Genomic DNA, 27,669 nt, shown 5'->3' with positions numbered 1-27,669 from the left:
TTAGAATAAGGAAATAACATAACAAAATGTGGAAAAAGGGAAGGGGCCTGAATACTTTCCAAATGCACTGTGTGTGTGTGTATACACATTTTTACACACACATACATATACAGTTGAAGTCGGAAGTTTACATAAACTGAGTTTAAATGTATTTGGCTAAGGCGTTTCACAATTCCTGACATTTAATCCTAGTAAAAATTCCCCGTCTTAGGTCAGTTAGGATCACCACTTTATTTTAAGAATGTGAAATGTCAGAATAATAGTAGAGAGAATGATTTATTTCAGCTTGTATTTATTTCATCACATTCCCAGTGGGTCAGAAGTTTACATACACTTAATTAGTATTTGGTAGCATTGCCTTTAAATTGTTTAACTTGGGTCAAACGTTTCAGGTAGCCTTCCACAAGCTTCCCACAAAAAGTAGGGTGAATTTTGGCCCATTCCTCCTGACAGAGATGGTGTAATGGAGTCAGGTTTGTAGGCATCCTTGCTCGCACACGCCTTTTCAGTTCTGTCCACAAATTTTCTATAGGATTGAGGTCAGGGCTTGTGATGGCCACTCCAATACCTTGACTTTGTTGTCCTTAAGCCATTTTTCCACAACTTTGGAAGTATGCTTGGGGTCACTGTCCATTTGGAAGACCCATTTGCGACCAAGCTTTAACTTCCTGACTGATGTCTTGAGATGTTGCTTCAATATACCCAAATAATTTTATTTTTTCATGATGACATCTATTTTGTGAAGTGCACCAGTCCCTCTTGCAGCAAAGCACCCCCACGCTTCACGGTTGGGATGGTGTTCTTTGGCTTGCAAGCATCCCCCTTTTTCCTCCAAACAGAACAATGGTCATTATGGCCAAACAGTTCCATTTTTGTGTCATCAGACCAGAGGACATTTGTCCAAAAAGTACTTCTTTGTCTCCATGTGCTGTTGCAAACCGTAGTCTGGCTTTTATATGGCGGTTTTGGAGGAGTGGCTTCTTCCTTGCTGAGCGGCCTTTCAGGTTATGTCGATATAGGATCCGTTTTTCTGTGGATATAGACATTTTTGTACCTGTTTCCTCCAGCATCGTCACAAGGTCCTTTGCTGTTGTTCTGGGATTGATTTGCACTTTTCGCAGCAAAGTACGTTAATCTCTAGCAGACAGAACGCGTCTCCTTCCTGAGCAGTATGACGGCTGCGTCATACTATTGTTTGTACAGATGAATGTGGTACCTTCAGGCATTTGGAAATTGCTCCCAAGGATGAACCAGACTTGTGGAGGCCTACAATTGTTTTTCTGAGGTCTTGGCTGATTTCTTTTGGTTTTCCCATGATGTCAAGCAAAGAGGTACTGAGTTTGACGGTAGGCCTTGAAATATATCCACAGGTACACCTCCAATTAACTCAAATGATGTCAATTAGCCTATCAGAAGCTTCTAAAGCCATGAAATCGTTTTCTGGACATTTCCAAGCTGTTTAAAGGAACAGTCAACTTAGTGTATGTAAACTTCTGACCCACTGAGATTGTGATAGTGATTTATAAATGAAATAATCTGTAAACAATTGCTGAAAAATTACTTATATCATGCACAAAGTAGATGTCCTAACCGACTTGCCAAAACTGTAGTTTGTTAAGAAATTTGTGGATTGGTTGAAAAACGAGTTAATGACACCAACCTAAGTGTATGTAAACTTCCGACTTCAACTGTATGTTAGTTTATCTCCCGTTGTTATCGTGTCAAGTCAGTTTGATACCAGACAGTGTCGTCTAGGTTCTCTACTCCCAACCCCAATGAAAAATGTACCCATTAGGAACATTGAAAATTGCAAAGCTGGTAATTCATTGTAAGAATATTTCATTTTAAACATCAACATAATTAGAATTTAAAAAGTCATCTGACAACTTTATTTGACAACAATTTAATGAAAACATTATATTAACTCAATTGTGATTGTCTTTAATTACACATTTTAGAGGTGGACAGTTCTGGGATATTTTAATTCATCCTCTTGATAAGAAATGCCCATACAGTATTAAGACAATTTGTTGTTAAAGAATTACATGAATTGGAGATGTTAAAGTATGTACACATAAGTTTTCCATTCATAAAATGTGTAGGGTAACTTGCAACAGTAGATTTTGCATGGAAAACGAGGAAATTGTTTATTTCAGTTGTATGGAATGATTGTCAAACAGGTACATCTGCGCTTGGTCTGCTCAATGACCAGGTGTATACCACAAATAATACCCTGTCGAGAAAAAAATGAAACCCTTTTGGGGCGAAAGCAGACTAACATCACACCGACCGAGCTCGTAGCTCGACTTTAAGGGATCAGGAAATGTTGAAAGCATTTGAGATCCCTGTGCGGGTGATCTTAGGTGTGAATTGATGGTTTAACGAGAGATCACCTTGTGGTAATATGGTGGCCAATATTGGTTGCATTTGGCCCTACAGATTTAAGCTTGTCACGTAAGAACAGACAAGAATTATCTTGCAATACTATTACGTTAAAAATAAATATCATTTTCCCATACTGTGCTTTCACCAACTCACCAAATTGTTTCATGAAGTGAACAACAATTTATTTGATTTTCCTGTTTGTCTTCTTAATATAACCATAATAATAATAATATTTATTCGTAGACCACAAATCCTTAGATCAACGTCCTTACAGTTAACCTATGGCATGCACCTCCATTTGTCCAAAGGAGCGAAATGACGTCTTGCTTGGAATACAGTTGTAAGCATGGTCTGTTGCGAACTTAGAGGTACGCACATTTCAAGGTTTTTAAATAATCTGTTGTGGATTTCATTGTAAGCTAAATGTACAATCAAATACGTGCAAAATAATGTTTTATAAACGAGGTCCCTGATCTTTTGAGTTCCAATTTAGTACCACATTTGTATGTGGTACTAAAATCCTATACATGTCCAATGCTCTGCAGTGGTACTAAAATCCTATACATTTCCAATGCTCTGCATGTGACCGGAGTCTGGATGTTCAGATTGTTTTGCTCTCAACTGATTTTTTTGTGTCATTCTCAGTGTCAAGATAGGAACAAACACTGATCTTGGTTGCAAGCATGTCAGCCTGTCAGAGATATCGCAAAACTGTTACAGTAGTCTACATTATAAGTAAGACCAAAGAGGTTTAGCTAAAGACATAACATAGAAAAAAAAATCAACAAACAATAGAAAGGAACAGTGACACTAAATAATCAGTGTCTGTGTGCTATTTCAAAGGCAGGGTCAATGTGTATGTGCAATGTGGACAGTCAAACAAAAAGGATTGAATATGAAATAAAAACATCTTATTAGGCCGTGTGTGTAAACACAGCCATTGTAATTACATCAGATTAATGCCACAATAATCATGCCTTGAGATCACAGTGAGTATAATATCCTTCCACTTGCAAGTTGCAAATCTCACATATTTCTGAGAGGGAAAAAAACATCCAGGAAGGGCATGGTCTCTCAAATGGTAAGGTGACATTTTTGTGGTATGTTCCTATGAACAAAAATATATATTCAAGGGAAAATGGTAACTGAAATGACATCAAACTGCACTTGTAGGGGTTGGAATTGAGTCCAGTTTGTTTCAAGAGGTACCTCCTGTTTATTTGTTTCAAGGGTAAATAATATTGCTGTAGTGAGCAGGATAAGGGCCTGTACGGAACAGAGGGGATATTTTGTCTCAATCCTGTTTCCACAATCAACTTTGTTCCCCTTAATTTTAGAAAGATACACACATTTTTTAAAAAGTTGACTCAAATCTCATGGGCTCATATAACAAGATCTTTGTTGTAGCACATGTGATATGTTAGAGATTTGCTTCAGTTTCTTCATAAAACTACATACAAAAATGAGGGACGACATCTGAACGGGGAGCAGAATTGAACACAGGATCATTTTGATCTGGCTTAAATGTTTTGAAAAAACTGGGGCCAGTATCTGTGTTTCTTTTAAAGAGTCTTCTGTTGGGAGCAGAGCATAATCAAGAGGAGATGGATTTTGGCTGATATAAAACAAACACCTCCCAGCTAGCACGTTTGGTTCATTGGAAGTTGTGGGAACACACGTTTTTGGTTTCCTATTGGTTCTGGGAATGAAGCCATAAATTTCCTAACCGGTAAAACACAACATTTCTTAAACATTCTGAGAACGGAAGTGAACATTTTTGCCTGTTCCGAGAACATACATTTTTAGGTAGAAGAGAGGTTCTGAGAACATTTTACTACGGTTCCCTGAAAGTTTTCCAGGAGGTTTTTATTAACATTCTGATTTGAACTTAAATAACATTCTAAGAACATGTTTCAATAAGACTTTTAATAACACTGCTAGCTTAGTTTAACTCTGAGCACAGGAAGAACACATGGACATTAATTTGCGTAGGCATTAAATCATGCAAACACATGTATTTTTTTGTGACATGGCGTCAATGAGATTCAAACCTATGAGCTGTGTTTTCTATCCATTGAATTAGTCCACTACGCCACCAGGATGGAGCTAGCATGCAATGTTTGTTTTTTTACTCATACAACGCTGTTCATTTTAGTCTATTCAAACTGAACCCATTTCAAAGGAAACAAGCACTCATTAAGATCAGGTGTGGCCAATTAGAGGGTGCGGCCAACACCTTGAACACACTTAAAAAAGATGCTGTTCACGCTGAGAACGGAATGTATTTTTTAAATAACATTCTAGAACAGTTTGAGAACATTGCTTTAAACAGAACCATGAGGAAACGTAATGCTGAAGTACTGAAATTCCTACAGAAGAACGTTCTCTGAACTATTTGAGAACATAACCAATGTCAAACCAGTTGGAGAACGTTCCTAAAACCTTACTAAAATTTAAATGTAACCATGTTTGAACTTTTGGGAAACTTTCTGTTTTAGTAATGAAATATCTCAGAACATCAAGTTCCTTAAATGTGCTGAGAATGTTTCAAAGCCAAGCAACTATCATGTGCCATTCCCAGAAATTTGTGGGAAGATTGTATGCAAAATAACCATGAGACAACCACACTCTCACCAAGCTCTAAGAAACATATGGTTCTCAGAACGTTATGTGCTAGCTGGGCTTACTTTTAACGGCACAGACTGACAATATGACAACTGGTGACAGAGATGAAAAAGACAACCGCTCCCAAAAAAGTTGGTGGACATGTTTAGAGTTGACATATGTTTTTTTGTCTCCCGGTCACCATAATATAATAGGCATGTGGCCATGTCTCTGCTGTACATATGTACTGTTTAAGCACAAGGGGTGGAGGCTGATTAGCAGATTATCGAGTCTGTTCAGGAGAGGTTCAGGTAGCTGAAGAGGAGGGGAACCAGACAGACGCAGCTGAAGCTCACAGTGCCATAGACGATGTAGCGGTAAGATAGCTCAACTTCCATGTGCTGCCGTGCCTGCCGTACATCACCAGCAGGCAGCCCAAACACCCGGCAGGCCAGCGGAATGGTGGCTGCTTTCATTGCAGCCCGGGTGGCAAGCAGGACGACCACCCCAAGCAGTAGGCGCAGCAGGGAGCGGGCCAATAGGGCAGCACTCAGGGGGGGCATTGCCAGGGGCAGGGAGGAAAGTGGTGGGTCGGCCAGCAGGCCCAGCTGGTGGTTGAGGTGGGAGGCCAGGGCAGCCCCGGCCCCAGTGCCCAGAGCCTGCGCTGTGTCACCCCGTGAGGTGCTCCATGTGTCCAGGGTGAACGCCAGGAAGCCTAAGCCTACGTGCAGGATGACAATGACTAGTGGTGCATGGTGGCTCGTCAGGTAGAAACTGTCAATCTGGTCCAACGTTGATTGGAAGACGGCCAGGATCAGCAGGCTGTATAGAAAGCCAGTGATGACCTCCTGTAAAACAGAGATTGCAAAGGATATTAGGGTGCTTTGAAACCAAAATACATTAAACACATGTCAACGCAGCAGTGTGGTGGGGAGAAACTATTGAGAAAAACGCAACTACATCTTCAATTAGTTGATGGATAACTTGTGGAAAAAAAGGGAAGTGCTGCTAGAGTACACAATAGTAGGTCTATGTAATTAGAAGGTGCTCTTTGGTAAAAGGCATAAATTGGTCATAAAAAAAAAAAACGAGGAGGAGGGGGCCCATGGTTGATGGATAGATTGTGATTTTTCTGAGGGATAGAAACCCAACAACCTTGGAAGCAAAATTACTCACACACAGGATCTATAATTATTTCTCAACTACTACTATTAATCTGCGAATTTAAAAAAAAATCCATGTTCAAATGACATTACAACAAAATAGTTCAAACACCATTTCACTCTACTTTCTATTTGGTGAGAGATTACAAGACAAAAAAAAAAAAGACAGAGGCAATATATTTAAATAACGTCATTAGCCGTTCAATTGTCCCTGATCTTTCCCTCAAAGACATTAAGTCATCTGAAATACAATGAAGGGATTTTAACCAGAAAATCAAGTTTGCAAACTTGCAATGATCCCAAAACCTGAACTCAGCTCTCTTAAGTAATCCACATCCTCTTCAGTCAACTTTGGACTGATTGACTGACACACACTGAAAAATGGGCCCCTGGACGCTAGAGGGCCCCCGCAGAGCATAGACAGATTGTTTTGTTTTTTTCGCCCTTAAGCAAACCTTTTGGCTCAAGGGCCACATTGGGATTTTGAAATTCAACAGAGGGCTGCACAATTTAAAAAAAATCCATGTCAAAATCAATTTGCAGGCCAGAAAAAAGGCAGATTGTGGAAAATATATAAATCCATTATAATTTATACCAGAGAGGAAGAGGCAAAGCTAGAGGTTTTACTCAGCCCAAAACCTGTTCACGAAAAATAGCCCATGAAGTGAGGAATTTTTGTATGGAGGTCAATGAGTGTCGAATTTGGACACTTTTTTTCATTGCCAATGAGGCTTATTTGATCTAATAGAAGTTTTGCAATGGTTAGGTTGATACAAATGCACTGATATACACTGAGTGTACAAAATATGCTCTTTCCATGACATAGATTGACCAAGTGAATCCAGGTGAAAGCTGTGATCCCTTATTGATGTCAATTGTTAAATACAAAGAAGGATTTATAAGCCTTGAGACATGGATTGTGTGTGCCATTCAGAGGGTGAATAGGCAACAACAACAAAATATTCAAGTGCCTTTGAACGGGGTATGGTAGTGCCAGGAACTGCAACGTTTTTCATGCTCAACAGTTTCCTGTGTGTATCAAGAATGGTCCAGACATCCGGGGGGGGGCGGACGGACGTGGCATTTTGGAAACTTACCCAAAAACAACTTTATATCGGAGATAAATAGAGGAACCATCATGGATATAACCCGTTTTAGCATGGACACTGCCATTGAGGGCGGCCACCATTTGAAAGTAGTCAACTGGATGGTGATTTTGGGCGCAATCAGCCAATGAAGAAAATAATTGACTACTTGAAAATGGAGATAGCATCTGTGACAGCATGGGCAGTGCCCTTGAGCCTATAACGGCAAAGATACAAAGAGGTGTCCTCTATCTCTATTGCCTATTGTTCACACGTGTATCTGCAGTCTCATTGGTTAGAATGGTCCTTTTGATATATTTCCATTGTTAGAGCGGTCACTTGAATATTTAGTAAATATAATAGACAATCCCCTTGGCCAATACAGAGTATTGGTGATGACCAGCGCTGTGATATAGTGAGGAGAGGGCCTGTTCAGATATATCAACTTTCCACAGAACAACGATCATCCCCCTCGCTGTTTTATGAAAGAGAGTTATTGGGTGAAAATTAAGAATGGAGAGGAGATTAGGTGGTCATGGCTGGTGTTCTCCCATTCCTCAGATTCAGTGTAACGTGGACATAATGGCGTGACATAAATGGCAATAAAGGCAAATTTAAAGGTTTTATAAAATTATTTCTATGCATTTGTTTTTCATACCGCCAGGCAGAGGTGGGACCAAGTCACTGTTATTCGAGTCAGAAGCAAGTCTCAAATCATAAGGCCCGAGTCTCAAGTCGAGTCCCATGTAGAACGGGTCGAGACTCGAGTCAGGTCCATGTCTTGCTTTGTAAGATCGAGTCGAGTCACAAGTTTTTCAAGTCAAGCAAAAAGCAAACAACTTTCAATGTACATGTTTAAGTAGCCTACAAATCTTTTATGTTTATTGTGGCTAGCATACATCCCTTTTCATTATTTTGTCTACAACATATTTGAACTATGTAACAATTAACCCTATATACTTCTGGGAATTGGCCTATATGGATAGGGCAAAATTGACATGTTTCTTACAGAAGAAATATGAAAAGCATACGCATAATCAACACAACAGTCCATCTGACAAGACTGAAGCCAAACATTACACTTGACTTTCTGTGCATTCTACATTGACATTTTCCCCAGAATTTGTTGATAACAAAATCTGTAAATACTCTCGATACGTTCTGTAACATAATAACAATACCTTAAAAATTCAACTAAATGCTGAGTCTCAAATAGCCACCTGTCCCTTTTAATAGCTCGGCAATGACACACATTTCAGCAAATAAACGCTCGTTTCAAATAAACGCTGGGTCAAAATGAATTGTTTACCAGATTACCATGAATTGTTTATGAGGTTAATGTTTGATTTGTTACATTCAGTAATGACTTAAAAAATTATGGCAATCATCCATTTTCAATCACCAGTAAGAAACTTCTAGGCATTGGCTGCTAACAGCAATATTAACTGCTAGCTAACTGGCAAGTACAAAAACAGTACGAAAACGCAGTCTAATGAAAATAATTATTCTGTCAGGGAAAAGTATTTATTTTTTTGGCAACTTAGACAAAATAAAGAAATGTATGAAAATACTGGAAGTGAATGCTGGAATTAAACAATTAACTATGCAAATTAGTAAAAGTTTTGTGCATTAAGGAAATAGATACCTGTCTCAAATAGTAGCCTGTCTCTAAAAAGCACCAGTTGTGTTCAATGATTTAAACAAATAAACGCCCAGGCTATTAATTTAAGTTTTATGGTATACATGGAACATTTGGGGCATGTGCAACATCAGACAAAACAATGACATGGGTTTGAGTGAGAGGTCTAACTGGTGTCTCCAAGTAGCCACACACCTAACTCATTTCAATGCACTTTTATGACTCAAGGAAAAAGCTATTAGGTCAGGGCTCCAGACGAACAATTTCCCCTGGTGGAACTACACATGATTTTTCTTATAGTCACGCAATATATATATATATATATTTAGTATCTTATAAATCCATTCACAGTGCTTTATAAAAAATTATCCGAGCCATGAATGCTGATTGGCTGACAGCCTTGACATGACAAAACTTGTATATGTACTGCTCTAACTACGTTGGTAAACAGTTTATAATAGCAATAAGGCACCTGGGGGTTTGTAGTTGTTAGTATTTACTCTGTTATTTAGAACCTAACAGACAACTATGAAAAGCTCAAACCATGTTTATTCACCAAATGTGTCAGACAGTTGAACAGACAAAAACATGTTCCCACCAGCACAAGTATTTATACCCCACTTTAGGTGAAGTCTCCTCCTCTTCTCTAAACATTACATCCTTATTGCTAGGCAGGAAAATAAGTGATGTGGGTAATAACAACTGTTCCCTCTCCCTTAATGTGACCTGACCTCGGCCCCCATTCCTTACTAATCCACAGCTCTCCACACTTATCAGTGACCACAACCATGTGATTGCTTTCCCCTTACTCAATAACACTCCAAGCCCTTGGCTGATATCCAACTTTAATTGACCCCACCATATACATTCATCCTACAGATAACCATTACCTTCTGGTGTAGAAACCAGACAGTGGCACTTCTCCTTTCCACAGGACACCTGATATCTAACAATACCATGTTCTGCATTCCCCTCTCGCCCTCCATACCATGAACAAGGATATTTCATTTGACAAGTTTAGAAGTCAGAACCCATCATGGTATATGGCCAATATACCACGGGTAAGGGCTGTATCCAGGCACTCCGCGTTGTGTCATGCAGGAGAAAAGCCCTTAGCCGTGGTATATGGGGCATACACCACACCCCCCCCTGGCCTTATTGCTTAAGTAGACTACTGAGATGTGATTCAAGAAATAAGTTGATTCATCATCCTTATGTTGTGATTTGAAATATTTTAATGTGCACCCTAATCCAGTGATTGTCATGCATTTTGGGTTGACAATTAGGCTATTGTTGTTATATTTTACTGTTAAAATAGGGTTCCAGAATTTTCTGATGAGCTTGCCTGCATGTGTATGTGCACCAAATAATTTCAGGCTATTTTATTGTATTTGTGGCTAATTCACCAACTGAGTAAGTGGAAATTCAAAACACATTAGCTAGATTGCTAACTCTAAATATAATACCCACTGCCAGTAGCCATGTTAATCTAACAGTACATTTTTTATGTCCCAAAAAACATTGTCGTTGTAGCCTAGCACCCAATGAGGCCTATGCAATCGCAATGGCCAAAGTGCATGCTCCGTATCTCAAAGCCATATCAAATATTTTGGTTGTAAAATAGTTGCTATTGAGCTCAAAATTGAGAGCTGAGAAATACAAATTATACCTACAGAAATCCTTCTTTATACCTTCTTTATTCAACTATAACAACGGGATAGCTTTGTCTTCCCCACAATAGGGTTTTAAAATGTTACACAACCAGAACACTATTTTCCCCAAAGCGTTTATTTCCCCCGGGAAAGGAGAGTGTATCACTGGCTCAACACAGTAGCAGACCCCAGCACAACAGGTAGCCTACAGGGGCACGCAGACACTTTCATTAAAGGAATCATGAGGATAGTGTACTTCACTGTTTGACCAAATCATGGGTTTGGCCTCCTAAAAAATAGGGTGTTTTGAGTGAGGTGACCATGTAAATTGTGCAGCTCACACTGATGGGACTAATATTTTATTTACTCGCACAGCCAAGGCTTGAAGAATGGAGAATAGATCAGTGATACAAAATCTACATTTCATAAATGTTTTATTCAGGCTGTAACAAAATGTGAAACAAGTAAAGGGTTGTGAATACTTTGAAGGCACTGTATGTAAAGACCTGTCAATAGAAAAACTAAATGCAGCTAGTTCGGCATCTTTCCTGCTACAGTCTGGAGTGATAGTGTTAGCTGTGTAGTTGGCTAGCTGGGGGGGATCTATAGCAACAATTTTTTGTTTGCCATAGCAACCTGCCCAATTGAACTAACGACCAGTGAACCTTAACTGGAAACAATACAATACAATGAAATGAACGACCAGATGGCTTGGGTAGCAACCTCGGGACTATATCCGCATGGAAGGATGAAATACTATGAATAAATTAAATCAAAATAATGTTAAATGGAAATATGTCAATCATTATTTCAATAGGTTGGTACCCCGGTGTATAAAAGTGATAACACCCCAGAAGCCATGGTTTGGAGGATATATTGGCAAGGTTTGCCATCCCAAGACGAACACCCATGCCAATATATCCTCCAAACTACAGCTTCTCTGGCATTATCAATTAAATATACACATTATTAGCTTGTTGGAAAATGTCGAATCACGAATAATAATAATAAAAATACACGTGTATTATAATTGCACCCGGAAAATTCTCCATATCCATTATAATTGGTTTTTCCGAGATATCGGCAAACACATAATCACTTGACAATAATGAACTTCATGCTACAAAATAATTGGTGCATTTCCATTATGCAAAATATTTTTGATTGAAAACTAAATATGGGGGCAAAGGATTGCAAAAGAGGCACTACTACATGATTTAGGTTAGGCCTAGCCTCAGTAATTCAACTTAAACTTTTTATTGAGCATCTTATCAAGCTATAGAGATGTTCAGAAAAAGTTCAAGGTTCTTTACAGATAAGAGTAAACATTGTGCAAGAGCCATGTCATGATGTTGAATATGAAACAAAGTGTCAGGGTGGAAAAAAGGAAAATAAAAAAATGTCCCGGATAAGACATCCAACATGGTGAGGTTGGCCCTCAACTGAACTTTGCCCTTATTACCTTTGGAAAGACGTGTACACACACACACTTGAATGGGTTAAGCATGAACTCCACTGAACAATTTCAGTGATAGGTGTGCACAAGGACTTTCATTTTTACCTCAGTCAGAAGTCAAAATGTCACAAGATGGACTGATTTGAAAAAAACTGATATCCTACTGACAAAGTGTCGAATGATCCACCTCACTGAAAAGACTCAAAATGCCCATCACTTATTTTAACCTTGGGTGCTAGGACCCCTAATGATGAAAAACAGAAGTGTTATAACATGTTTTAAAATGGTTGTAGTTAACCTAGGCCTACTTAAAATCATCTCTCTGCAGCTTTATAGACCGCAACAAGCTGCAGGAGCAGAAGAGGTGTGTGAGAGTTCTCAAAACTAGCAGCAGGCATGCAAGTTTGCTGTCAACTGAGTCAGAAATCAGCATCAACGTTTTATCCTGTTTTCCTACGCTCATGCCGCTTGTTAGATATTATACACATTATTAGCTTGCTGGCAAACATCCTCGCCAACTGATTAATCATATACCCAGTTGGCAGCACCAATCTAAATGATCTGAGCAAAACGTGCGAGTGGAACTTGTTGTGCAATAAAAAGCGAGTAAACTGAGATGAAGCTGAGCTCTGTCCAATCGAAGCATTAGGCTCAACCGACAGCCCGCCCATTTCTTTACATACAGCAGAACTAGAAAATTGAGTCGTTTAGAGCATGAAGCACCAGACTTGTTTGAATGACATGAGAAAGACTGCAACAAAATTATTTGTGCATTTCCATTATACAACATTTGTTGTAGTGAGAAACTAAATGTTGGGGAAAGGGCTGGTGAAACAGAGGCCAAGATGAATCTACATAATTTAACTTGGATGGGGGCAGTATTGAGTAGCTTGGATGAATAAGGATGAATGGATGAATAAGGTGCCCAGAGTAAACTGCCTGCTACTCAGGCCCAGTTGCTAATACACTGCTCAAAAAATTAAAGGGAACACTAAAATAACACATCCTAGATCTGAATGAATGAAATATTCTTATTCAATACTTTTTTCTTTACATAGTTGAATGTGCTGACAACAAAATCACACAAAAATTATTAATGGAAATCAAATTTATCAACCCATGGAGGTCTGGATTTGGAGTCACACACAAAATTAAAGTGGAAAACCACACTACAGGCTGATCCAACTTTGATGTAATGTCCTTAAAACAAGTCAAAATGAGGCTCAGTAGTGTGTGTGTGGCCTCCACGTGCCTGTATGACCTCCCTACAATGCCTGGGCATGCTCCTGATGAGGTGGCGGATGGTCTCCTGAGGGATCTCCTCCCAGACCTGGACTAAAGCATCCGCCAACTCCTGGACAGTCTGTGGTGCAACGTGGCGTTGGTGGATGGAGCGAGACATGATGTCCCAGATGTGCTCAATTGGGTTCAGGTCTGGGGAACGGGCGGGCCAGTCCATAGCATCAATGCCTTCCTCTTGCAGGAACTGCTGACACACTACAGCCACATGAGGTCTAGCATTGTCTTGCATTAGGAGGAACCCAGGGCCAACCGCACCAGCATATGGTCTCACAAGGGGTCTGAGGATCTCATCTCGGAACCTAATGGCAGTCAGGCTACCTCTGGCGAGCACATGGAGGGCTGTGCGGCCCCCCCAAAGAAATGCCACCCCACACCATGACTGACCCACCGCCAAACCGGTCATGCTGGAGGATGTTGCAGGCAGCAGAACGTTCTCCACGGCGTCTCCAGACTGTCACATGTGCTCAGTGTGAACCTGCTTTCATCTGTGAAGAGCACAGGGCACCAGAGGCAAATTTGCCAATCTTTGTGTTCTCTGGCAAATGCCAAACGTCCTGCACGGTGTTGGGCTGTAAGCACAACCCCCACCTGTGGACGTCGGGCCCTCATACCACCCTCATGGAGTCCGTTTGAGCAGACACATGCACATTTGTGGCCTGCTGGAGGTCATTTTGCAGGGCTCTGGCAGTGCTCCTCCTGCTCCTCTTTGCACAAAGGCAGAGGTAGCGGTCCTGCTGCTGGGTTGTTGCCCTCCTACGGCCTCCTCCACATCTCCTGATGTACTGGCATGTCTCCTGGTAGCGCCTCCATGCTCTGGACACTACGCTGACAGACACAGCAAACCTTCTTGCCACAGCTCGCATTGATGTGCCATCCTGGATGAGCTGCACTACCTGAGCCACTTGTGTGGGTTGTAAGACTCCGTCTCATGCTACCACTAGAGTGAAAGCACTGCCAGCATTCAAAAGTGACCAGAACATCAGCCAGGAAGCATAGGAACTGAAAAGTGGTCTGTGGTCACCACCTGCAGAACCACTCCTTTATTGGGGGTGTCTTGCTAATTGCCTATAATTTCCACCTGTTGTCTATTTTATTTGAACAACAGCATGTGAAATTTATTGTCAATCAGTGTTGCTTCCTAAGTGGACAGTTTGATTTCACAGAAGTGTGATTGACTTGGAGTTACATTGTGTTGTTTAAGTGTTCCCTTTATTTTTTTTTAGCAATGTATATGCATAGTATTAGTAGATTTGGATAGAAAACACTCTGAAGTTTCTAAAACTGTTTGAATGATGTCTGAGTATAACAGAACTCCTTTGGCAGGCAAAAACCTGAGAAAAAATCCAACCAGGAAGTGGGAAATATGCAGTTTGTAGTTTTCCATGTCATTGGGGTCATAAGGCTTCCACTATATGTCAACAGTCTTTAGAACCTTGTTTGAGGCTTCTACTGTGAAGGATGGGGGAATGAGAGCTGATTGAGTCCGGGGTCTGGCAGAGTGCCATGAGCTGCTCACGTGAGAGTTAGCTGCGTTCTATTGCATTTCTACAGACAAAGGAATTCTCCGGATGAAACATTATTGAAGATTTATGATAAAAACATCCTAAAGGCTGATTCTATACTTTGTCTGACATGTTTCTACGAACATGACTTTTCGTCTGAACTTTCGCCTGGACTTGCCCGCGCCTCGTGAGTTTGGATTGTGTACTAAACGCGCAAACAAAAAGGAGGTATTTGGACATAAATGATGGACTTTATCAAACATTTGTGGAACTGGGATTCCTGGGAGTGCATCCTGATGAAGATCAAAGGTATGTGAATATTTGTAATGGTATTTCTGACTTCTGTTGACTGCACAACATGGTGGATATCTGTATGGCTTGTTTTTGTGTCTTAGCGCCGTACTCAGATTATTGCATGTTGTGCTTTTTCGGTAAAGCTTTTTAGAAATCTGACACACTTCTCCTTAATGCAACTGCTGTATCTAAAGTTCCATGCATAAAACTTGTATTTTCATCAACATTTATGATGAGTATTTCTGTAAATTGATGTGGCTCTCTGCAAAAATTGGCAGATTTTTTGGTAGCAAAACATTACTGAACGTAACACGCCAATGTAAACTGATATTTTTTGGATATAAATATGAACTTTATAGAACAAAACATAGGACTTTGTTACACAATAAATGTATGAGTGTCATATAATGAAGATCAAAGGTTTGTGATTAATTTTCTTTATTTCTGCTTTTTGTGACTCCTCTCTTTGGCTGGAAAAATGGCTGTGTTTTTGTGTGACTAGGTGCAGACCTAAATCATTTGGTGTGCTTTCGTCATAAAGCCTTTTTGAAATCAGACACAGTGGTGGGATTAACAACAAGTTTGTCTTTAAAATGGTGTAATTTGGTGCCCGGCACTTTCACTGGCTGTCATATCAATCCCGTTAGCGGGATCTAAGCCATAAGATTAAGACAAGCCTAGGAAATTCAACTTAAACTTTGATTGAGCATATTATCATGCTGTAGAGCAGGGGTAGGCAACTAGATCCCGCCATGGGCTGATTTTTGTCAGACCGGATGGTCGGGAGGCCGGAACATAATTATAATAATTTGTACTCTGTCATTTTCAAATACAATCATTTCATACCTTGACTACATTGGGACATGATCACATCTCTTTTTATTTGTGGGAATAATTGAACAGATTTCCTAAGTGAAAGTAATTTATAGATGAATTCCTGGTGATTTTTGGACCAAAAACTAAAATCCTATAATGTTATTTAAAATAAATAAATACAATTGGGGGGGGGCTCCACTCTGAGGCACATCAATCTGCAGGTTGAACATTGAGATTGTAGACTCGTAAATTGATAGCTGTAAAAACAAATCACCTTAAACTGTTACTTACAGCTACCCCATAGAGAGAGCATTGCGGCTTTTGTAGTCGACTCGAGTTGCAACAGATTTCCACAACGATTTTCACGTTGCTACCAACCTTATTATAATGACAAAATGAAACATTTGTTCACAAAAAATATTGTTCTGACAGTGTTATTTAACACTGACAACTATAGTAATGAGTGGTTTTGGGTAGATTCTTTCTTTAAGTGTTAAACTAATAATGAGTGAAAAATACATGCCTTCTGGGAATGCTTTAAGGTCTGGAAAGTCTGCCTATTTCAAGACATGGTATATGGGGGTGTAGTGAGAAACCCGATGGGTAGGACAATTCTCGACATCTTGAAAAAACAGATACTAAAAACTTGGAAAATCAATCAAATCGGCTATCATTAACAATGGAAAAATCAAATGATTTATTATTTAATATATTGAATGTGCGTGGGCTATGGATAGAAACAAAATGGTGCAGTTTCAGGCCATGTGGCAGAAAGTGATGTGGGTTCTGGAGATGGGGGTATGTGCTAGTGGGTCGGGCAGCTGTGATGTAGTTGATGTTTGTAGGATGTTGTTTGTGTATGTTTTGTATGGTTTATAAAAGACTAAAAATCATACAACAAAATTATGCGACTCTGTAGAAGGACTTGCTTTTAGTTTTTCCCGTTTCAATTCCACACGCTGTGCTGTTCATCAGTCACAATTTGACAATTGATAATATTGTCAACCATCAGACTCAATTTAATCTGGTTTTAAGGCTACATCTATTATTATATGTGTGAAATTAACTTTGATATAGTTTAGATGGGCCATTATCAGCTGGGCAGGCAACTATTGGGTGAAGGCGGGGTGGGGTGACATGTCCTCCTAACACAAATTATGTTAGTGATAGACATTCTAACAACGTCAGTGTGTTAAATAGAGTAATTTAGGAAAAGTCAAAAGGGGCATGAATTTAAAAAGGCAGAGCTATAAATAGGATCTCCATGTTAAAATCAATCTACTTTCACCCCTGCTTGTCCAATACAGATGTTCTGTACACACCAGGGCGATTTGAAAACAGTGTGATGTTTTTCATATTGTGTTGTACTGCTTTGGGTGCATGAAAGCACCTAATAAAATAACTATTTATTATAACCACCACACAGAATCAGACAGAAATGTAGACTATCTTCTGTCCATTTGCTCCAGTGCAAATTCAAGCCAGGCTCAAAACATACACTGCCTCTTCAGAAAAAAAAGCCCTGTACCTGACTCGCTTTTCCAATAGTTGGACGTTTACAGGAGTTAACACTTAACTTTTGAATGTCATGTGATTATTTTTTTAGAATAAGGTGTTGCAATGAAGGCATGGCAAGATGGAAACCACGAGGTGGAACTACCGTGAAACGGAGCATGGATTGCAGGTTAAACCTTGAATGTCTTCAACAACAAATGTATAAACATTTCTTAGAATGCATGTTTTACCCCCTCATATTTCAAGAAAAGGTTCTTGTTTGGTCTAAAATACTATTGACTTACCAGGACAGAGTGCATGCCCATGTAGACTCTGCTTACACAGACGAGGAAACTCCAGCAGATGGCCAGACTCAAGCCAAACAGGAAAGGGTACTGTGAGCAAGAGCAACAAACGGGGGAAAAAAAGGGGAGGGGGTTACTATTGTTCACATTCATGATTTAAAAACTTCAGCCTATACATATCATTAGCTGTGCTTAACAAGCTGAATACCAATCAGTCACAGGTACCGTGTGTTCTATCTCAAGTGTGTAAAAAGCTATTCAATTACAGTCCTGGAGGGCCACAGCAATAGGCCTATTGGTTGTTCATTTGGCTAGGCTATTCATTAAATCAGACTGATTCAGACCTGCGACCTGTCGTCACACGTGCTGACATAGACCAATCACGGGCTGGCAAGCTACGAGGCTTTCAGGCAGGATGAAAACGACTATATCGACCATGATCCTTTGCTAGTTATGGCCATTTTCACCATGATCCTTAGTGATTTTTTTGGTGCCATTCAGCAGTATGGTGAGCTTCAAATTCTCATAATTCCCGGCTTCATGCTCCACTGGGAGTTTTACATAGTCATAGGAATACGTGGATGACATCAGCGCTATCTACTGGTTTTAATGTCTATGGTGAAACCAGGTGGGAGAACCATCAGGCCAATCACAGAAAGTCATTTATTAACCTATGAGACTAACCACAAGGAAGAAAAGAAAACAAGTTGTACAATGCCTTCGAGGGTCAGGATTGAATAGCCCCATTATCAAAAATGTACAGTAATGAGACTCTTCAAGTATCAGAATAGGCCTACCCAGATGTTTGATGGACAGATTAACAATGAACCGTGAATTTTAATGCCATAGACAAGGCAGATTTTTCCCAAGGTCTTTGCTTTTGTCTCCGTTCCCCTTCAAGAAAAACAGATTCTGAAATGAGTCATAAATATTTTAGTGATTTGGTATAGATTTATAGGCAGAGCCCCACTGTAATCCATAGAAAGATTATTTGGCAGAAGGATGGTAAGATGTTTGTAACGTTAAGATATTTATTGAGTCTGGTTAGGGACAGATCTAAATTTACTGGCATGGGGGCGATCCATAATAGGGGATGGTTGTCAAACCTTTTGGGGGCTTTGGGGAGGAACGAATTACCCTCCTTCAATACAGTGCATTCAGAAAGTATTCAGATCCCTTGACTTTTTCCACATTTTGTTACGTTAATGCCTTATTCTTAAATTGATGAAATCGTTTAGAAATGTTTGCAATTTTATTTATTTTTTAAATAAAGGATTCAATAAAGAATTCAGACCCTTTTCTTTTTACGCAGTAAATTTACTGCCTCAATTCTTCTTGGTTATGACGCTACAAGCTTGGCACACCTGTATTTGGGTAGTTTCTCCCATTCTTCTCTGCAGATCCTCTCAAGCTCTGTCAGGTTGGATGGGGAGCGTCGCTGCACAGCTATTTTCAGGTCTCTCCAGAACTGTTTGAGACTTGTCCCGAAGCTACTCCTACGTTGTCTTGGCTGTGTGCTTAGGGTTGTTGTCCTGTCAGAAGGTGAACCGTAGCCCCAGTCTGAGCGCTCTGGAGCAGGTTTTCGTCAAAGATCTCTGTACTTTGCGCCGTTCATCTTTGTCTCGATCCTGACTAATCTCCCAGTCTCTGCTGCTGAAAAACATCCCCACAGCATGATGCTGCCACCACCATAGGGATGGTGCCAGGTTTCCTGCAGACGTGAGGCTTGGCATTCAGGCCAAAGACTTCAATCTTGGTTTCATCAGACCAGAGAATCTTGTTTCTCATGGTCAGAGCCTTTTAGCAAACTCCAAACGGGCTATAATATGCTTTTTACTGGCCGGGGTGGTGTCACACCTTTTCTCAATCCCTAGCAAACATAGCTGATTAAACTAATTCCATTCTAAACTGAAGATTATGATTAGTTGATTATTGCAGTGTAAGCTGGGGCTGGGGGAAAAGTGACACCAATCAGGCCCCCAAGGACTGGAGTTGGCCATTCCGGGCCTAGATGATACTGAAACAGTCCTACTGTAAATCAGAATTCGAAGCAAATGTCTTGCTATATTTCGACCAAATAGGCTTAGCAAATTGCATCCATTTCTGTGCTCATTGGTCAACTAAACGGATAATATCGAACCATAAAAATGGAGAGGAGTAGAAGGCCTTATTCTGATGATTGCTAATGACAATGTCATGAGTGAAATGTCATGGTGGGGATAGGCTGTGACAGAAGCCTGGACATCCAATCACATGGACTAGGCTACAGTTCACCCAAAACTGCAGGGAGATGCTAACTTCTCTTCAATGGATCAACACACTCTTTAAACCTGCTGAACTGAGTCTGTGGCTCAGTTACACAAGGGATAATGAAACAGCCTGTTCTCTCTCTTATCACACATGTTCAGTCGTATTGGTTCTGAGATTAGCCACTCTTACTTTTCCCATTAAGAGGGCATCACAACACATCTCTCCTGATATGACTGAACCAGTAAGATTGCTTGCTAGGATATGGGGGAGGGCTGTCGGGGCTAATGTACAAGCAGTGAGCATACAGCATTAAAAAGCAGGCTATTGTGCAATAGTAAGCAGCCACAAATGTTTCACTCTGTTTTCACTGGAAAATTAGCTAATTTGAGCAACCAACCTGAATGAAAGGAGGCAAGGATGTTGAGTTGGGCCTAAGCAATGTTTAAAAGGTGACAGGTTTCCCTATTTTGTTTACCTTTATACAACATCTAAGTACATCATGAAATGATCTGCAATAATACTTTGGTCAGAATAGATTTTGGATCATTGATATAAACACTAAGAGGGGCATGATCAACTGTCAACATGCTCCTTTGGAATACTTGGAAAATTCCATAAATTGCTAATAAGAATTTCTTCTTAACAGACTTGCCCAGTTAAATAAAAACATTTGAAAAGGTTCAAAGTTGTGATTAAATTGCACAATTTCACACATCTCTGAGCTCCATGCATGGTATTGTAATGTTGAGACCACAATCAGAACTATTTCATGTTTTACATTTGATCCAGTCCAGAGGTAAAAAAAATGGTGCCTGGATTTAAGCAGTTTTCACTTACGCTGCAGTGACAACTGTCGGCAGTCAGCCAGATTTCTGCTGCAAAATGAGAAGATGAACACTGTTTTCCATATAGTTAGCTAACTATAATAAATCCCTTGCAACGGCACTACTGTTTACAGTGATCTTTATTTACAGTGCCTTGCGAAAGTATTCGGCCCCCTTGAACTTTGCGACCTTTTGCCACATTTCAGGCTTCAAACATAAAGATATAAAACTGTATTTTTTTGTGAAGAATCAACAACAAGTGGGACACAATCATGAAGTGGAACGACATTTATTGGATATTTCAAACTTTTAACAAATCAAAAACTGAAAAATTGGGCGTGCAAAATTATTCAGCCCCTTTACTTTCAGTGCAGCAAACTCTCTCCAGAAGTTCAGTGAGGATCTCTGAATGATCCAATGTTGACCTAAATGACTAATGATGATAAATACAATCCACCTGTGTGTAATCAAGTCTCCGTATAAATGCACCTGCACTGTGATAGTCTCAGAGGTCCGTTAAAAGCGCAGAGAGCATCATGAAGAACAAGGAACACACCAGGCAGGTCCGAGATACTGTTGTGAAGAAGTTTAAAGCCGGATTTGGATACAAAACGATTTCCCAAGCTTTAAAACATCCCAAGGAGCATTGTGCAAGCGATAATATTGAAATGGAAGGAGTATCAGACCACTGCAAATCTACCAAGACCTGGCCATCCCTCTAAACTATCAGCTCATACAAGGAGAAGACTGATCAGAGATGCAGCCAAGAGGCCCATGATCACTCTGGATGAACTGCAGAGATCTACAGCTGAGGTGGGAGACTCTGTCCATAGGACAACAATCAGTCGTATATTGCACAAATCTGGCCTTTATGGAAGAGTGGCAAGAAGAAAGCCATTTCTTAAAGATATCCATAAAAAGTGTCATTTAAAGTTTCCCACAAGCCACCTGGGAGACACAACAAACATGTGGAAGAAGGTGCTCTGGTCAGATGACACCAAAATTGAACTTTTTGGCAACAATGCAAAACATTATGTTTGGCGTAAAAGCAACACAGCTCATCACCCTGAACACACCATCCCCACCATCAAACATGATGGTGGCAGCATCATCGTTTGGGCCTGCTTTTCTTCAGCAGGGACAGGGAAGATGGTTAAAATTGATGGGAAGATGGATGGAGCCAAATACAGGACCATTCTGGAAGAAAACCTGATGGAGTCTGCAAAAGACCTGAGACTGGGACGGAGATTTGTCTTCCAACAAGACAATGATCCAAAACATAAAGCAAAATCTACAATGGAATGGTTCAAAAATAAACATATCCAGGTGTTAGAATGGCCAAGTCAAAGTCCAGACCTGAATCCAATCGAGAATCTGTGGAAAGAACTGAAAACTGCTGTTCCCAAATGCTCTCCATCCAACCTCACTGAGCTCGAGCTGTTTTGCAAGGAGGAATGGGAAAGAATTTCAGTCTCTCGATGTGCAAAACTGATAGAGACATACCCCAAGCGACTTACAGCTGTAATTGCAGCAAAAAGTGGCGCTACAAAGTATTAACTTAAGGGGGCTGAATAATTTTGCATGCCCAATTTTTCAGTTTTTGATTTGTTAAAGAAGTTTGAAATATACAATAAATGTCGTTCCACTTCATGATTGTGTCCCACTTGTTGTTGATTCTTCACAAAAAAATACAGTTTTATATATTTATGTTTGAAGCCTGAAATGTGGCAAAAGGTCGCAAAGTTCAAGGGGGCCGAATACTTTCGCAAGGCACTGTATGTACAACACTCAAGTGGTGAGAGTATTGAGACAATAATTTTCAAAATCTATTTCACTGGGAGAGACCATGGATCTTCTTGTCTAGCTAGCTAGCTGTAAGCCACACTTGGGCTAGCTAACGTTTGCTAGCTAGGTACCCTCTACCTAACCTTGTGTTCACAATCGAGCCCCGCATCACCGTAGGACCCGAAGGAGAAATCTGAGGCGCGGTTGGAATGGTTCATGCTGCGGGCGGTCAGACAGACAACTTTGGGATTGCCGAAAAAACATGTCCAGCAAATGTTAAATGTGCTGTGAATTGTTAGAAAACCACATCACATGAATCCCTCTGTCATTCTGGCTGTTGTGTCCCTCTCCTCCCCCACCTCTAACTGGGGCTCACGTTACACAGCTGGTTTGCACTCTGTGAGCAAGGATCAGACAGATGGGTGTCTTGGTGGTGGACACACCCAAGAAACACACATATCAAATCACACCCCCAAGCCAACTCCGAGTTGGCTTCTGTCATGGCACCCAGCATTTGAGGAGCAAGCTAAAAAACGAGGCCAAATAAGCAGGTGCAGTTCCCCTTTAATGACCGGTATACACCCACGCATTCTGTTGTTGGGGTACCCCCAAACCATTCCGACACAGAAAAGCTGATTTTTAATATCCTACGGGTAAGTGTACCCAGAGCCATATATTTAGAGAGTTAATCCAACTTTTAGAATATTGTTCCAATTCTAAACATTCAGTTAAAGCATTGTTTAAATATTCCCCATGCAATGTTAATGAGGAGCTAACATGGCTGCCATAGAATTTGATAGTGTTATGTAAATGTATCATAAAGCTCATTCTAGACATTCAGTTTTTTTTTTAAATGAATAGGCAGTGGCTACGGAGTTTCGCCCCTCTGGAAACCTCTTTCTTAAATCTAAGCATAGAGATCACATTATGGGCATGTGTTATTTTAGGCACATATTCCTTTTTCTAATGTAGCTGAACATGTTTCTGAACAGCTGAAATAAAAAATTCGGCAGCGATTTGAACGAACATTCCCAAAAATATACAGTTGAAGTCAGACGTTTAAAAAAAGCTAGCAAGCTCATGGAAGCAAACAATATTTTTTCCCAAAAACATAGCTAAACAGTATAATCTGTTTCAGTACCTATAGTTTGCTTGCTAACTATCTAAAATACCCCTAATTTATAAGACAGTTCTTATTTGATTAACGGTGGTCGGACCCACCTATGTAAAGCCAGCCACAATAAGGATTAACCACATTAGTGAAAAATGTCTGTTGTTGACAGTGAAGCAAAGGACTACAAATAGTGGAATTATGCCATAATTTAATAAATCATGCTAAACGAGGTTGGAAAGTTAAATAAATTCAACAAAAGACAATTTGACAAAAATGTGAAATCACACTTGATGTATTAGACTTTAGAATTGCATTGGGGGCACACTTATTTCACTGTAAAGCCTTACCTATGGATTGTGGATGACGACATGGGGGTATCAGTCTACGCAATGACACCCAGAGAAGTTTAGCATCGTAGCTCTTATTGCGACAATCTGAAACTACGGCATTCCATAAATGTTGAAGGCTACACCAGCGAACTATGGAAAGCTGTTTGGGTCTTTGCGTGTCAAAAAAGATACATGTCAAATAATAATTTAAAGCGTTCATTATTTTTTTGCGCAGTTATTTCACAGTGATTACACTATCACTCGTATTTCATAAGTAACAACGACTCATCGATATGTATGCTATGATGCTGGTAAAGTTGTCTTGCGCACCTACAGTGCTGGTCATAAAAAAAGCGCTAGCTAGCTCATGGAATGTTCTTCCCCAAAAACATAGCAAAACGACTTAATCTGTTTCAGTTGCTATAGTAAACTAGCTAACTATATAGCTAGGTGTCATCGTCTAAAATAACCCCAATTTATAAGACCGTTCTTATTTGATTAATGGTGGTCGGACACATCTATGTGAAGCTAGCCACAATAAGGATTAGCCTTCAAAATAAAAGTACGTCTTTGACAGTGATGCAAATGAATACACATAGTAGAATTATGCCATAACTGAATAACTCATGCTAAACGAGGTTGGAATGTAAAAGAAAAACAAGACAATAATTTGTTAATTTGACAAAAATCTGTTGAAATCACACGGGATGTATTATACTTTAGAATTGCATTGTGGGCACATTTATTTCATTGTACAGCCTTACCTATGGATTGTGGATCAATGGCATGGGGGATCAGTCTTGTCAGCAACACCCAGAGAACATTAGCATTGTAGCTCTTATTGTGGGACTCTGAAACAACTGTGAATTGAGTCACAGTTCTTGTCAACCTATGTGTATTGAACACTATTCCCGAGGAAAAGCAATACTGTGTGGATGTTTTGGAGTCTGATAACTAAGGAGGACGTTGGGAAAAGATATATTGGGTTTTGAGTAGACTGATACCCCATTTCATTGATCTCCAATCCTTAGGTAAAGCTTTACAGTGCAATATGAATGTCAACACACAAAATAGGCTGACTGGGAAGGTGATTTCACATAAGAGCTACAACACTAATATTTGCGTAAACTTTTCACAGTTGTGTTCTGTTGGCTGTCACAGAGTCGACTGATACCCCATTTCATTGCTTCACATTCCAACCTTGTTCAACATTACCTAGTCTAAATACGGCACGATTCCACCAATTGTAACTTTCCGCATCGCTTTCAACGATGTACTTTTATTTTGAAGACAAACCGCAAATTCCACTAACAATGATTTAGCCGGAATCCTTGTTAAGAATAATGAAAATGACTGCAGTTTCTACTGGTCATTGTTTTCAGGCTGGTTGTATTGGTGCGGTCGAACAAATCATGCTTTATTACCAACGCGGTACAGTAAACACATCGTTGGTGGCCGGTGTTTGCAGACTTTTTTGTACAGCTTTGACAGTGCTACTGACAGTAGTGGTGGCGCTTGGATTGCACGTGCAAATGTATTACACACAACATTGTATAATAGAACTGCGTTATTTGACGTGTATCTTTTCTTGACAAGCAAAGACCCAAACGTCCAGACAATGGCGATGAAGGAAGGGGGCGTCGCCGCCGAGCACCCCGTAACAATTTTTCTTTAAATCATGCACATGCGCAGAAATATCCTTATTTTTTTTAGCCTGGGCAAATTGGGATACATAAACGCTGTATCCCGTTGCCACTCCATTACAAAACTTAATTAAATTCTAAAGCCCTCGTGCAGTCAATTTTTTTAATCATCACTTTATTTTTTTTAAATCACTGTGTATTTTTCTATATAACTCAAATATAACATAATGTATTTCCCTGAGCCACTTAAATGCTCAGTCCGAATGTGTGGGCGTTGGGATACAATTTTGAATATATTTACAGTGCCTTTAGAATGAGGTGGATAAATGTTTCATGAGTTTAGTTCAACTGTCAATACCACATCAGAATCTCAAAATACTAAATTGTTTGTAAACAAATCGGATAGTTTCAAAATTGTGATCATAGGCTAGGTTTGATGCATAGCCTACCTGCCAGCGTCCATACGTGAGTAGGAAGAGCGAGAAAGGGATGGCGGTCCCGGACATGGCATGCGTTGATGGCATACTGTACTCTGAGTTGTAAAACACCTCCACTTTAACCACAGGCGGAGATGCTGGTCGCGTCCAGCGGACAATGTCTTTGGTAGATTGGCCGAGGAAAAGATTCCAAATCCAAACCACAAGGATTCGCCGGCTGACAAAAGCATCTACATTCCAAATTAGGAAGGGGAAGAAAACAATGAAGAACATCTCGTTACCAAGCTCGGACCCGAATGTGAAAAGGTAGAATAGGAACTTATTCTGAATAATAAACTCCTGGCCTACATCCCCAGTCAGTGAGTTCCTGCGAAGAGGTTTGACCCTTCCACTAGAGTCCCCATTCTCGCGGTCACTCTCAACAGCTTTCGACGACTTCCCAGTCAATCTACAGCCGCTACTTTGTCTGTTTCCCTCATGGGAAACCGTCTGTTCGGGTGTCTCCCCTATCCCAGACACCAGAGCTGTTCCATGTTGCAGCTTGTTTGAACAGTCGTTATGTTGTTCTCTGGCAGTTACGCTTTTTCTTTGCAGAGGACCTTCGATTTGCGGTCCGCCAACATGTCCCTCGCCGTTTCCACTTTGGTCCTGGTGGCGTTTCACGCAGGCACCGTTAACAAAAAAATCATTTTCCCATTCTTTCCTGCTCAGTTTGACTGGGAATGAGCCTTGGACACCACAGAGCTTTTGAAATGATGCTACATGGTGCGGATCTTGCAAATACCCACAACACCGTACAAACATCGTTTTTAGATCTTTCGCCATAGTACGTCTGACACAAACTAGTTTAGCTAGCTAGCCGCCCTCCAAATCACATGCAAGATGGAGTCTCGTTCGCCACTGTAGGTAGCTTTCACAGACAAAATAGAGGAAATACGATACACTCCAGTTTAGTTGAAAAGTCGTTGGAATACAAAATTTGTAGCTAGATCGGAGGAGGGGAGTCTGATGTAGGTAGGTAGGTAGGTAGCTAGCTACTTGTCACAAAATAATCCGAACCAGTTATGCCTGTGGCCGGCGCGTTTGAGAAACTCACCACCATAACGATTAGCAACAATAGTGGAATTTGCGGGTTGACTTCAAAATAAAAGTCCCTAATTGAAAGTGACGCAAAGGCATACAAATAGTGGAAGCATGGACGACTAGACAATGCTAAACAAGATTGGAATGTTGTTACATAATTAAAATACATTCAGTTCACCAAATCCACCTTCGGCACCTCGAATAAAATAACGAATTACTACCACGCATGTCGGCTGATCCAGCAGCAGTACAGTATCCCGAAAGATCATTGATTACATGTTTACTTAGACCTTTTTTGGAAGTACATAAGGGCAGTAATGATGATGGAGTTTCGTAGAGCATCTATATTTTAGTGAGTACTGAACGTATTGACAACGTTTGGAGAGCTGGGTCTAGAGATTCCCAAAACACTTACTCCAAAATTACAAAAAAAAACAAGTTCATAAGATATTGTTGAGGAATTGCACTTGAGGAATAGCAACTTTGCTTAACTATAACCATATTTGA

General features: G+C 40.2%; 1 protein-coding gene across 2 annotated transcripts; it reads right to left on the bottom strand.

The window, feature by feature from the left end:
* Positions 1-1,860: 1,860 nt before the first annotated feature.
* Positions 1,861-27,218, bottom strand: sgpp1a (sphingosine-1-phosphate phosphatase 1a). 2 transcript variants are annotated; one of them, XM_024420540.2, is made up of 4 exons: positions 26,428-26,568; positions 26,092-26,309; positions 17,698-17,787; positions 1,861-5,837 (listed from the first exon to the last, which is right to left on the bottom strand). In XM_024420540.2, exons 2-4 carry the CDS (start codon positions 26,164-26,166, stop codon positions 5,286-5,288), a joined length of 717 nt encoding a protein of 238 aa, XP_024276308.1. In that variant the 5' UTR covers positions 26,167-26,309; positions 26,428-26,568; the 3' UTR covers positions 1,861-5,285. The 2 variants fall into 2 exon arrangements, with proteins under 2 accessions (XP_024276308.1, XP_024276307.1); XM_024420539.2 differs by having other exon boundaries at positions 26,092-27,218.
* Between the last annotated feature and the right edge of the window lie 451 nt (positions 27,219-27,669).

Source organism: Oncorhynchus tshawytscha, linkage group LG05 (assembly GCF_018296145.1).
Source record: "Oncorhynchus tshawytscha isolate Ot180627B linkage group LG05, Otsh_v2.0, whole genome shotgun sequence".
Classification (NCBI taxonomy): domain Eukaryota; kingdom Metazoa; phylum Chordata; class Actinopteri; order Salmoniformes; family Salmonidae; genus Oncorhynchus; species Oncorhynchus tshawytscha.
This window is presented reverse-complemented; position numbering and strand designations above follow the sequence as displayed.

Coding starts and splice junctions, on each gene's coding strand:
- sgpp1a (XM_024420539.2), bottom strand. CDS start 26,904: ATGGCGAAAGATCTAAAAACGATGTTTGTACGGTGTTGTGGGTATTTG. Junction 17,788..26,091: donor TCACGTATGGACGCTGGCAG/GTAGGCTATGCA, acceptor TCTTGCTCACAG/TACCCTTTCCTGTTTGGCTT. Junction 5,838..17,697: donor TGGGCATGCACTCTGTCCTG/GTAAGTCAATAG, acceptor TCTGTTTTACAG/GAGGTCATCACTGGCTTTCT.